General features: G+C 41.0%; 1 protein-coding gene across 6 annotated transcripts in view; it reads left to right on the top strand.

Moving 5' to 3' along the window:
- Positions 1-13457, top strand: part of CFAP221 (cilia and flagella associated protein 221) — a 115623-nt gene extending 102166 nt beyond the window's left edge. For 2 of the 6 annotated variants that reach the window (XM_007964716.3, XM_073019613.1), the window contains exons 22-24: positions 2454-2546; positions 7790-7885; positions 12492-13453. In XM_007964716.3, coding sequence (XP_007962907.3) covers positions 2454-2546; positions 7790-7885; positions 12492-12600 — 298 coding nt within the window. In that variant the 3' untranslated portion in view covers positions 12601-13453. Of the gene's footprint in view, positions 1-2453; positions 2547-7789; positions 7886-12491 lie in introns of all 6 variants that reach the window. The other 4 variants (XM_073019614.1, XM_007964719.3, XM_007964715.3 and 1 more) reach the window with 4 other exon arrangements.
- Positions 13458-13850: the final 393 nt, after the last annotated feature.

Genomic DNA, 13850 nt, shown 5'->3' with positions numbered 1-13850 from the left:
AGAAATCATGAATTCACACCAATGCCTACAGTTCCAGTCCATATCCATAGAGTTATTGCTTGCTTTCCACCATTCCATATTTGTATCTCCCTTCTTCCACTATGAGAACCCTGGCTTCTAATACATTTACTAATTTTATAATAGATCAAAAATCATTTCAGAATTCCTTGATCCATAACCACCTTAATAAACATGCCAAATAAGTTCAGATTTGTTTCCAGGTCCCCCCGGCCCCCTGCCACCCAAGTCTATGGGTATGTAATCAAATCACTTGTAGTAAGTTACTCAGGTGATTTCTTTTTCTTTTCTGTTTCTTTTCTCATTCCTTTAGCGCTCTCTGTCTCTGTCTCTCTCTTTCTCTCTGTCTCTCTCTCTCTGTCTCTCTCTCTCTCTCTGTCTCTCTCTGTCTCTCTCTCTCTGTCTCTCTCTTTCTCTGTCTCTCTCTCTCTGTCTTTCTCTCTCTCTCTGTCTCTCTCTCTCTGTCTGTCTCTCTCTCTCTGTCTCTCTGTCTGTCTCTCTCTCTCTCTCCATCTCTCTCTCTCTCTGTCTCTCTCTCTCTCTCTCTCTCTGTCTCTCTCTCTCTCTCTGTCTTTCTCTCTCTCTGTCTGTCTTTCTTTCCTTCCAATGTGGTTATGGAATTTCTGTGAAATACTGTGATTTGTTTCAGTTTGCTTTCAGTCTTTGCTTTTTATTTCACTTTCTTATTGATTTAATTTTATTTTTTCAATATGTTGAACATTAACGTGTTTTCCAAACTCAAAACTACATTAAAGGCATATTCAGGGAAGTGTCACTCTCTCCAGTCTCCCTGCAGCCCCTGGCAGGTAGCCAGCTTGGTCTTCTAACGTATCCTTCCTGTGTTTCTCTTTATACTGGTAAGCAGAATATATATATTTTTCTTATTTTCCATTTCTTACACAAAAAGTAGCATTCTATATATGCTTTTCTGCATTTGTTTTTTTTCACTTAATATCTCCAGAAAGTCACTCTATATCAGCTCACAGATGCTTTCCTCATTCTTTTCCCATTAGTCAAAACCATGGTGCTATAATTTTTTTTTCAGTCCGTCTTCATACTTGGCAAGTGGGCGCATTTTTGCACAATAACAAAACAAAGATAAGAATATTATTTCAAAGACATATGTGCTCACACAAAGGAGCCGTCAGTTAATCCCTGCTTTCCATTCCTGCCTCCTGCCCTACCTTCAGCTTCAGCCTTTCCAGCATCTGTGAGGAGGTCTGTTTGCTTCTGAGTAGGCTCCAGGCTCTGTCATTCTTCGCTGTTTTTCATGAGACAGCATTCTCCAGGCTTCTAGAAATTTATTTCAGAAAATGATTGAAAACTTATATCCATTGATGTCTTTTCTCCTGTTCTCTTGGCTGTTGTGTGTTCGGTTTTTATTCCTTCTATATCATCTGAAATGTGTGTGTGGAAGGAGTCGAGACCCCCAAAAAGTGCTCATTCCATCCACTTGAAACAAAGGGCTGCTGCCAAGTTTAAAAGAACAATGTATTTTCCACCCTATCTCAATTCCTTTAACATTCTCAATACCCAGGAATTTTTATATAAAGCTCTAAAGTTATAATACTAAATAATACAGTATTATTATTATAATTTAATATTATTTAAAAAGGAGGAGGGGAGGAAGATATGAAATGGAATAGAATGTCTAAGAAGGAGTATAAAGGTGGAGGGAAAATACTAGGACCAAAAGTAAACTACCTGTATTAGCCTGTTCTCTCATTGCTGTAAAGAAATACCTGAAACTGAGTAATTTATAAAGAAAAGAGGTTTCATTGGCTCCGGGTTCCATAAGCTGTACAGGAAGCAGGATGGCTTCTGCTTGGCTTCTGGGGAGGCCTCAGGAAACTTACAATCATGGCGGAAGGCAAAGAGGAAGCCAGCACCTCACATGGCCAGAGCAGGAGGAAGCGTGAGGGGAGGTGACACACACTTTTGAACAACCAGATCTCACTGTAACGCACTCACTCACCATCGTGAGAACAGCACCAAGGGGATGGTGCTAACCCATTCCTGAGAACTCCACCCCCATGATCCAATCACCTCCCACCAGGCTCCACCTCCAACACTGGGGATTACTATTCAACATGAGGTTTGGTGGGGACACAGGTCCAAACCACATCAGTATCTAACTACACTCACCCCAGGAGATAATACAATTTCAGACACTACAAACTGAAAAATTATATTATTCTCTTTTTGAACTCTAGGAAGTGTCTTACTTGGCAATATTCTCCCGGGTTTGCCTGGGGCCTATTGCATCCCCTGCCTTTGCCTCTGGGAACCGTAAATGGCTTTTCAAGAGTGAGGGAGGACAGAGTAGTAGAGGCCTCGCCAGTGGTAAAATAAAAATGCTTCAGAAAATTATGTAAAGACCCCAAGACTTCTAGTATGAGTCTTTATCCTTGACTGCTTGTGTGGTTTCTCCACAGCTGCGATTCCTTCAATTCATTTATGCTTCCGATAGATGTCCCTGCCATTCTTGATGCCTTACCAGAAGAAGACAGACTAGAAACAGTTGAACGGTATTTTTTTTTTTTAACCTTTAGCCCCTAATGTGGTCTGTTTTCCAAAAATATGTGAGGTGCTGTGAGGAACTTCAGAAGACCCCACAGTGCCTGAGCTTGCAACTCAAATGAGAAGATAAGGCTAACACCCATCCACACACAACCACCTAGATAAGATGTTAAAATCATGGTGGAGAATCGACAGTCTCTAAGCTCTATGATTTCCTGATCTTTAGCTGTTCCAGGAGCTCAAGGGAGAGGAGATCTGATGTGGTGCCAAATGGCCTTGGAAGGCTTCAGTGGTCACATGGACTTGGGTTAGTATGTGAAAGATAGGTAGGACTTGGATGGACATAAAGAAATACAAGTCCAGAAGCAAGGCACTTACATTTGATTTTACTGATCAGCACCCAACAGCCAGTGGAAATGGTCTTGAATCTCCTATCCATATGCTCATTTACACCTGATGTCTACAGACACAGCAGCAGAGCTGAGAATGGGAAACCTGAGCCAAGCAGAGCCCATGCCTTTGTCCCAGGGCAGCTTTTCCATCGTGAGCACCACAGCATGCAACATTCGCATGTCCAGCTCACACATGTTTCCAGCTGGCTCACCTGGCATTGCCCCATTTGCAAATGCCTCTAGATCTGAGTCATTACTTCCTCTTTTTAAAAAATATACTTAGCTACTTATTATATCACCACATAATTTCAGGGAGAAAATTAGAGGTTCCATATGTTTTAAAGCAGATACTTTCTACCAGGCAAAAGTAAAATTCATTTAAGTTTTCTAGTTTAGTTAACCAACATAGCATAAATTTGTATACAAACTCATCTCTCATTAAAATTAGATTCCATTAGAAGATTATAGAGCACCCGAAATGTTGTATAGAATAGTGTGACGAAGGGGTAGGCTGTGGGTTCAACACCACCCCCCTCACCACCGCCACTCACTCACAGTACACCTTGGGCAACTGACTTCACCTCTCAGTGCCCCAGTGTCCTCATCTTCAAATGGAATGATCCCAGGACCCATCTCATGGGTTGCTGTGAAAAGCAAATGAATTAATACATGTCCAATGTTTGGTTCAGTGCCTCACACATAGTAAGGTTTTGATAATTAGCTCTTCTACCATTAATGACCCTGGTATTCCAAACCCCTAGCCCAGTATCTGACACTTGGTAGGCAAGCAACAGCTCACTTTAGAATGAAATTGTATCACCCAATAGTAACATTATGAGAAAATAAAAATAAGAGAAGATACATGGTTAGATTTCCAAAACATCAGATGAAGACGTATTTATGTCCCAAGAGGTTTTCCTCCTTCCAGTGTTAATATCGCAAGTGTGGAAGATGAATAAATATTTCTGATATTTTTAAATTTTGATTTTTCATGTCTTTGGGGGTATGAAGGAGCACTTGGATCTGCTGCTGTATCTGTGACAGCAGAGTCGGGGTATAGCACAGAGAGGGCCACCAGCCCTGCATGATGAGAGCTCTGGCACATTGGGAAGACTCTTGGTCCCAGAGTTCCTCCCTACCCACTATTTCCTGAACTCCTATTACTGTAGACCCATTCCTTTAGCTTTGTGCTTTGTTTCTATTAAACTACCTCTGGGGAGGGAATATTTTGAGCCTCACTTATAACTCAGTATAAAATCCCCAGAGCCTTTTTAGAGTTCAGGCTTGAGGGTCAGTGGCAGGAGAGGTGATGGGAATGAGAAGACTCCTGGTCCAGTGGGGAGGTCCTGGAAAACACCAGGAGATGACAAGTGAAAAGCTGGAAACACAAACAGCCAACTTAGCCTCTTTACCAAAAGCCAGATGCTCCCACGTGCTTCTGTTTGACGAGTGTAAGCACTGGCATGAAACATCTGGGCTGTGATCACTGTTGAGGCCAGGCGCCCAGCCCTGTGCCTGCCTGATCATCCCACTTTTGGCTCTGACTCCTGCGCCAGTAGCAGTTACGTGGGATTGCATTGCCTCGAAGCGAGCGAATGAAGTGTTCTGAAGTATATCTGTGGTGAGATGGATGTCTTCATTTTTATTTGAGATGGGGCTCATGAATGAATTGTGCCTATACATGGTCTTTGCTTTCTCACTCCACAAATGAAGCTATCAGTATTTAACTCCTGCCACTTACCAAAACATTATAGAAACTACAGACAGCACCTGGCTTACATTGGTTTGACTTATGATTTTTCAACTTTACAGTGGTGTGAAAGTGACTCATTCAGTACACTCCTCGACTTATGATGGGGTTCTGTTCAGATCAACCCATTGTGAGTTGAAAATATCATGAGTCAAAAATGCACTTTCGACTCACGATATTTTCAACTCATGATGGGTCTAATGGGACCTAACCTCATTATAAGTCAAGGAGCATCCATATTTATCAATACATTTTTCTGACTGTTTCTTTGACATCTGCAAAGGTTCTTAGGTCTAGTTTAGTAAGAACACAAGTACAGTAAGCCAGGCAAAGCAGATGTATGACTCACAGATAGGCAGCGAGAACAAACAGAAGCCTAGGATCCAGGGTGAGCCAGCTCACCAAGGCTTAGTAAAGCTGCCCAGGGCAGATGCAGTCTCGTCTGCATGTCTCCCACATTGCATCACAGCTGAGGGACCCCAAAAGCACTTTACTTTGGGTTTTATTCCCTGAGTGTCACAGGGATCACTGAGCTTAAGCATTGCAGAACATTCTGTTCTGAGACGAACAGGGACGCAGCCCTGCTGTTTATCTTAGGATGTTGCATTCTCAGTACATCCTGTCCAAGAAGTGCAAGCAAGAGGGGGAAGAACTGGGTGGACCAAGGCCATCTGAGGACCTGGCCTCCTGTAGCAACCCTACTGATCTGCACTCCTTAGCTCCGTTGTTCAAAGATGTTTTCATTCTTAACACATAAACACTTTTGCATCTAGGCAGGCGCAGTGGCTCACACCTGTAATCCCAGCACTTTGGGAGGCCAAGGCGGGCAGATCACGAGGTCAGGAGATCAAGACCATCCTGGCTAACATGGTGAAACCCCATCTCTACTAAACATACAAAAAAATTAGCCGGGCATGGTGGCGGGCGGTTGTAGTCCCAGCTACTCGGGAGGCTGAGGCAGGAGAATGGCGTGAACCCAGGAGGCGGAGAGTGCAGTGAGGCAAGATGGTGCCACTGCACTCCAGCCTGGGTGACAGAGCAAGACTCTGTCTCAAAAAAACAAACAAACAAACAAAAAAAACCTTTTGCATTCTAAATTACACCATCAGCTGTGATGAAGCAAAGAAATCCTGATAACTCAAGCACTGATAGCAAATTACCACTGTCATGGTCAGACGAGGATCACTGCCAGCCTGCTCATGATTTGCAGGAAGTGGTTTATTACACACCAGACTACAGCGTCTTTCACACCATATATACTCAAAAATAAGTATTTGTTGATTACAATTTCTATTTTTTCTTTTATAAATACATACTATAGTGATAGTTTAAGTACATTTTTACAAGTAATTAGTGGAATCCTAAATATGAGGCGAATAAGACCTGCCCACATGCAATGATACTTGACAATACCTGAGCTTCTAGAGCTTGGACTCCAGCTCTGAAAAGGAATGTTGAAGTGCCATCTACTCAATCACTGCATGACAGCATTTCTTGAGAGGGCTGCGGCCATGGTGGGGCGATTCACATTTGCTTCAGCTTCTTTCTGCCAGGCCCACTGGGGAGATGTTCAGTAGATCCAAACATACCCAGCTCCGCCTCCATTCAGCACTGATGTGCACACTATTTTGACTCAGTTTCCTCATCTTTGAAATGGGAATAGTTGTACCTACTTCATAGAGGGCTGTCAGAATTAAAGGAGATGCTGATGCTGATGAGAATAGTAATTGTAATAACTAACACTCACTGAGCATTAAATGTGTGCCAGGGAGTGCTTTGTAAACAGTCTCATTTAATCCTTATGATGAGCTCTTATTATTATGCCCACCTTTGAGACAAAGAAACTGCGAATGGGAAGATAATGTTTGCAAAGCACCAGCACAGTGATTTGCATATGGCAGCTGCTCAGTAAATATTAGCTTTCAGTCTAATGAGGCTAGAACAACTTTTGCAGATTTCAAGGGTATTTTTCTTAATAGAAAATTGCCATGCCCGCCTCTTTTTACATATATCACTGCTGACGTAAAGTGTCCCTGTTTGTAATTCCAGACTTTTGAAGCCTTTGTTGCCCTTTATTGATCTTGGAAGCGTTTCTCTAATTCAGTATGGTGGAGATGGGTGCTGTCAAAAAATTAGTTGTCCTGTTCTTCTAAAGTCCTGGAATCACTGAAACTAGAGGCCAAGTTTCCCAGCCTCCCTTGCAGTTAAGTTGTCCATTTTACTAAGTGTTTGCTGATGGAATGTTAGCAGACAAGATACAGTCCACTCCTGAGGTCAGCTCTTAACAGAGTGAGTGTGTCTCCTGCACACCCTCCCTCCCTGCTTTGCTTCAGCCGAAACCCAAACATGCAGTGGCCCAGCTTGAACCATCAAACAACAAAGCTCTAGGCCGGAGGTCAGCAAACTGTAGCTCTGAACCAGATGTGGCCCACCACCTATGTTTGTAAATAAAGTATTATTGCAACACAACCACAGCCATTCAGTTATGTATTTTTCTATGATTTCTCTCTTGCTACAATGGCAAGAAACAAAAAGTTGTGTAGTTGTAACAAAGACCATATGACCCATTAAGTCTCTAGAGGAAAAGTTTACTGACCCCTGCTGTAAGGGATAGCAGACCACAAAAAGATTGAAAAAAAAGAACTAGACTATTTAGAAATATATTGTTGAATTTTAAAGCCATTGTGGGCTTTCTAGTTATCTTCTTTGCTACTGATTTCTATTCTAATTCCATTGTAGTCAGAGAACATATTCTGACTAATTTTAGTCTTTTGAAATCTTTCAGGCTTTCTTTATAGCCCAAGATACGGTCAGTTTTGGTAAATGCTCCATGTGCACCGGAAAAGAATATGAATTCTGTAACCCCCATTTTTTTAAAAATTGCTTTTTCTTCTCTGGTTACAAATAACTACCATTATGCCTACCATTGTTTGTTGGTGGAAAGTCATTTATCAGCCTTATGTTTCTTTTAATGTAAACAACAAAAGTAGATGGAACTAAAGTTGAATACCACAAGAATTGCATAACTCCTAAATGATCACAATATTTCATTCTATTTTTACATTGGGAAGGAAAAGCAGTTCCTACTAAACATCTTATCACTTTGCAGTGAGCTCTGTGAGCAGAATGTAGAAGTTATATTGACTCCAGAAATGATCAAAGTGGAATTCCCTATGTTGAACTACAAGGACATCAGGAAGGAGAAGTAAGTGGATGCTTTTATGCCTTATTAAAAGGTAATCTTGGGTGAAATTTGTTCTGCATAAAGTACAACATTGTCCTGTTGTCTGAGTCTAAATAGCTCAGTCTTTGAAAAAGACACATTTCTGGTGCTTCAAGAATTTAGATGGGTACTTTATTTTAGGCACAATTATACTCCCTGAAATCTTGTTATCAAGTAAGGCTTTAAAAACTGAAATCAATTTTCCATGTGCTCATCAATCAATTTCAGGATGTGTTTGTTTCTTATTAATAGCTGATTGAGTTTCATTCTGTATAAGGAACTGGCTCTGGAGCCAGACCATCTGGAGCTGCACCATTTATACATAGAAAATCTCAAGCCAAGTTATTGTCCTTATCAACTCTGGGCCTCAGTTTCCTCATCTGTAGCATGCAGAAAATAAAATCTCCCTGTCACAGGGCAAATACAGGGATTAAATGAGATGCCAGCGATGGAAGCACCTAGCCAGTTGCCTGATGTGAACCAGAGCTCAGTAAATGTTCTCTCCTCCTCTCCTTCAGGGGCTAACTAGCCAAGCAAGCATCATCCTTTGAAAAACTGGTTTCAAAAACACAGTAGTAAACATATAAAATGTGTTCCTCCTCATTGTAATGAAAGAAATACAAATTAAAACAAAAATTTTGAAGAATATTTTTTAATGTAAACCGCCTATAGTTCATGTGCTTTTTAAGTTTGAAATTCCATGTGTACACTTTATTTTTATTCTTTTTCTTTGAAAAATGCCTTTATATTATTTTAAAAACTAGAAAATATAAAAAATTGCAAATATGATAAAAACAATAATTCTACCACCCAAAGGTAGTAACATACATTTTGATGTATGGTCTTCCGAAAATATAGATATTTATATTTATATATTTATATTATAGATTTATATATGTATTTATATTTTGTATATGGTTTAAATATATTATATGGTCAAATATATATAAATATATATAGTTAAATATATTTTTTCCATATATATGGAAATCATCATACATGGTTTAAAATATAAATACAGGGCGCAGTGGCTCATGCTTGTAATCCTAGCACTTTAGGAGGCTGAGGCAGGTGGATCACCTGAGGTCAGCAGTTAGAGAACAGCCTGGCCAAAATGGTGAAACCCTGTCTCTACTAAAAATACAAAAATTAGCTGGGTGTGATGGCAGGTGCCTATAATCCCAGGTATTCAGGAGGCTGAGGCAGGAGAATCGCTTGAACCTGGGAGGCAGAGGTTGCGGTGAGCTGAGATCGCGTCATTGCACTCTGGCTGGGAGACAAGAGCAAAACTCTATCTCAAAAAAATAAATAAATAAAATATAAATACATATGGTTTTAACAAAATTCAGTCATATTATACATACTGTTTTATCTTCTGTGCTTTTATTTCACAACATAAGCATATATTTATAAATATCCATATGAATTATTGTATTTCCAAGTAGATGTACCATAGTTTATTTAACCAACAATCTGCCAATGAATGTGTAAACTCTTTGCAGTGTTTTCTGTTATCAGTAGTGCTGCAACAAACATCCTGTGCCATAATTCCTTTCAAACTTATCAGACTGTTTTTTAGGGTAAATTCTAGATCAATGCGCATTTTAAGGTTTTAGTATATATTGCTTAATGACCATCCAGACAATGTGTTACCATCTCTCCTACTGGTAGAGGTTAGAACTGCCTGCATTCAAATGCCCTGGATGACGTGGAATAGTGTCATCTTTTTTTTTTTTTTTCATCTTTATCAATGAGACAGAACTTTTTTAAAGACCATCTCATTATTTTAATTTTAATTTCTTTGTTTACAAGTTAACTAAAAATGTGTCTGTGCCTTTCAATCATTTCTCTTCTTTTATAAGGGACTTGTTTTGCCTATTTTGCCTATATTTCTGCCTTATTTGCAAGAGTCCCTCATTTATTAAGGATTATTACCCTTTCTTATATATGCTGCAAATTTGTTTTCTCAGTTTGTCTTCTACTTTGTTGTGCGGGGCCTGCCTTTTCTGAAAGGAATGCTCACGTTTCTTAGAGCAGTATGAGGTCTCTCTGGTTTGTCTGTGATCGTTTCAGAGACCTGCAGCAGCCAACACTGCTCAGAAAATAGATTGACAGTTTCTGGTAAAAGAAAATGTAGGAAACAACATTTTAAATAGAATTTCAGTAAGCGTCTGTTTTGATCAGTTAATTAGTTAATTAATAGACTATTGTGTTCTCCCACCCCGCACATGCACCTCAACACACAGATGCACTTTGTGTTTTGCTTCAAGTTTCAAAAAACTGACAAAGGGTTTTAAATGAAAACCTTTTTTTTTCTATTTCAAATATTACCTCTGGACATAGAATGACTTGCCCCAGGAGCAGGGTAATATTCAATACCTATCTACTCACTCGCTCTTTTTTATTTTTTTATTTTTTTATTTTTTGAGGCAGAGTCTCCCTCTGTCGCCCAGGCGGAGTGCAGTGGCCGGATCTCCGCTCACTGCAAGCTCCGCCTCCCAGGTTCACGCCATTCTCCTGCCTCAGCCTCCCCCGAGTAGCTGGAACTACAGGCATCCGCCACCTCGCCCGGCTAGTTTTTTGTATTTTTTAGTAGAGACGGGGTTTCACCGTGTTAGCCAGGGTGGTCTCGATCTCCTGACCTCGTGATCCGCCCCCGTCTCGGCCTCCCAAAGTGCTGGGATTACAGGCGTGAGCCACTGCTCCCGGCCTCACTTGCTCTTTTGCATGAGTCTTCACTCTTTATACCATGGAGCTAACGTTGAATGGCATTTGGTTATTGGTTATCAAATTATTAAACGAAATAGAATTTATTACTTTACATATTCACACAAAGTGGTTTATCATTTTTTACGTACTTTTAGTACTTTACAAAAAAAAAACTAACAATGATCTGTAAACATTTTCTGCACACCAAGTCAACTTCTAATTTTTTCAAAATATATATATACACATTTGACACATTTGCAATAAACATTTCCATGACATTTTTAATTTACCTTTTTGGTAGGTAAAATTATTTTATGTACATTTTTTGTGCATCAAAATTGTCAACATAATTATCATTTTATTGGCTGCATAGTATTTCAGCAAGTTGCTATCCCACGGACCATTTTCAAAAGTGATTTGGTTCAGAAACTCTCCTCAGCTCACATCAAGCCTAATCCTGTGCTCTGTTTTTTCCTCTTTATTCTTACTTTTTCCTCCTCCTCACCTCCTTCTCTCAGCCAGAAGTCAACAGAGTCCTCCCTGCCAGATACCCAGAGCCTGGACAGACAGGGATTAAACAAAAAAAAAACACATTAGCAGTGTCCCATTTCCCCCTGAGGACTGTTCTTTATTTGGTTTCTGGCAAACATTTATTTTCATGGATGCAAAGAATCATCTGCTCTCCCTCAATGGCTGAAATTAACCAGAAAGATGCTTTGCTGCCTGGACAGCGGTCTTGGCCCTTTCAAGACCCACGGGAGAATCATATTCTGCATAAAATATTCAAAGAACTGTGAGACTGTGACTTTAGTTGCTGACACATCTTTCAGCACTCCTTAGATCAACACAGTATTAATCATTATTATCTCTCAGGGGAGACAGGATCTTTATATTTTTTGACATGATTCCATAAAATGATATCAATTAATTTCTTTAATTATGTGCATTAGGGAATATCTTAATTCTCCATTTTTCAGGTATTTCTGGTTTTCCAAAACTGTCAGCCATTTGCCAAACATGGCACCCTCTTTAGAAAATGTCTCGGAAGCACTTTATTTTATATTGGATTTATATTGCCCAAGCAGATTATATAGCTGAGTTCACAGTCTTTGAACAAGACATAGGTCCTTTTAACCGAAACCCTCATCATTTCCTCCCACATATCTGGATGCTGGTGAGCACCAGGACAGTCTCTGAGCCGAGTCTCCATCTTAACCCTTGGCCCCAGCCCACCAAGAGGCAAGTTGGCCCGTAAGAAGCCCAGGTCCTCCCCATCTCTCAGCACTTTGTCTACTCCCACTGCACCCCTCAATTGATGGCCTCATTTTACACTACGTCCAGTCAAAGTTCTACCCTGCAACCCTCGCCACACCAGCATCAGCCTCGGCTCCACGTCAGTCACTACTTGGTCCAGGTGCACAACCCTCCCTGAGGTGCTCACTCTTCTGGAGCCATTGCCGGAATCAGAAATAGTGTGTGTCTACCTCATTCATAAAGATGGATAAGCAGCCAGCGTTGACTGAGCACTCAGAAGACCTCACACCAGGATCTCTGTGACTAAGATCTCATTTCACCTTCGCTACAATGCTGGGAGATGGGAATTACACCATTCGTACAGCAGGAAACAGGGGCTCTGATTGCTTAGGTAACTTGCCCGTGCTCAGAAACTGATGCAGCTGAGACCAGAAGCCAGGTGTGAACCATTCATAAGCTGAGTGTTTTCACTGGTAGCTAAACTATCACTAACTGTGGTGAAAACCTTCTTTGTATATTAAATGAAATGCTCCTCCAACCTTCACCAGCAGTGCTAGGGGTGGGGTGACTTGCATGGTATTATTAAGTGTCCTCATGTTTCCTTGTTGGGTTTTTTGATTCTCAGAGAAGTGAAAGATCAAGCACAACCAGCAGAGAAGGCGGGAGAGAAGCTACTCGAGGAGATGAGGAACCTGCGGGGCAAAGCTCTCAACACATACCTGATTCTAGAATGAAAGTCACCAGTAGGTCAGTCCCTTCTATTTTGCTTTCTGCGGGCCCCTGTGGCCCCTTGCATCCATTTACATGCCAGCCATCTCTGCAATTAAAGTTTCTGGAGAAAACAATGAAATGTAGAGGATGTGTATATCTTTTAAGTGATAATTATAAATCTTATATTTAAAAATAAAATGGCGTTAGGATGATGACAGCATTGTTAGCTTCTTGGTTTGGGGTTTAGTGCTGGAAAACTTCTGAGCAACGTGTGATGAGAGGCTAAGAGCCGGGCCTGGCAGCTGCTTCTGAGGGTCTTTTGGAGGTGTGCAGTAGTGGGAGAGTGGCTTTGAGGAGGGGATACTCTCCCATCTCTGCGAAGTAGCCCCCTCCATCCCCTGGGCGTCACTAGATTTGGCTTTGAAAGAGCAATACTGGTATGAGTGTTGGCTCCCCATGTAGCTGTGCAGGTGGCAGACACTGGCACGGGGCCTGGACCTGGAGAGGACACTGTGAGGTGACTAGAGCTTGCAGACCAGTTTCCCAGGAGGAAAGCATCCTCCTGGGAACTCACAGAAGCACCTGGAGCAGGAGGAGCCAGGAGTTCCAGCGAACACGTGTCAGTAAAAACCAGGCCTCAGTATTGTGTTTGTGAACATGACTGTCTTCATATGCACGGGCCGGGAAGGCTGATGACATTTGGGTTGTGTTATAATAACCCATAATTATCCAAATATATTTGCATGTATTCCCTCCACTGATTTTTCTATGAATACATTTAAATGGCTGGTATCAGACTGTATGTTTGTAGTCTTTATTAACTTATTGATTCTGACATTTTTCTAGAATTCGTTATTTCATCATAAAATCTAAACTCTTTAGGGACAAGAAAGCCTATTTGAGATAGGTCTTCACATACTTTAAACAAGTAAATGTTAAAGACGGTTTCTTTGTCATGCAATACAATAGGTAAACAAGTGAGCCTGGGTCTGTGAAACCCGTTTTTACAGTGTTTGTCTTGAACAGCTCCTAGTCTAGGTGCAGAAGAGAAGTTTTCATGACTCAGTTATGCACCGAGTCTCTGGGAAATGTCCTGGGGTGGGGGAAGGGGGACACTGACAGCAGGAGCAGAGCCTGGTGGCCGCTGGGTCACCAAATAAAACACAGGATGCCCAGTTAAAGAGGAATTTCAGATACGCAGCAAATAACGTGTTGCTGTATGTCCCAATAGTATATGTACTACTTGGAACATATGCCACTAAAAACTTAGTCA

Source organism: Chlorocebus sabaeus, chromosome 10 (genome assembly GCF_047675955.1).
Source record: "Chlorocebus sabaeus isolate Y175 chromosome 10, mChlSab1.0.hap1, whole genome shotgun sequence".
In the NCBI taxonomy this organism is placed as follows: domain Eukaryota; kingdom Metazoa; phylum Chordata; class Mammalia; order Primates; family Cercopithecidae; genus Chlorocebus; species Chlorocebus sabaeus.
Note: the sequence above shows the minus strand (reverse complement) of the source record. Positions and strands in the feature narration are given on the sequence as shown.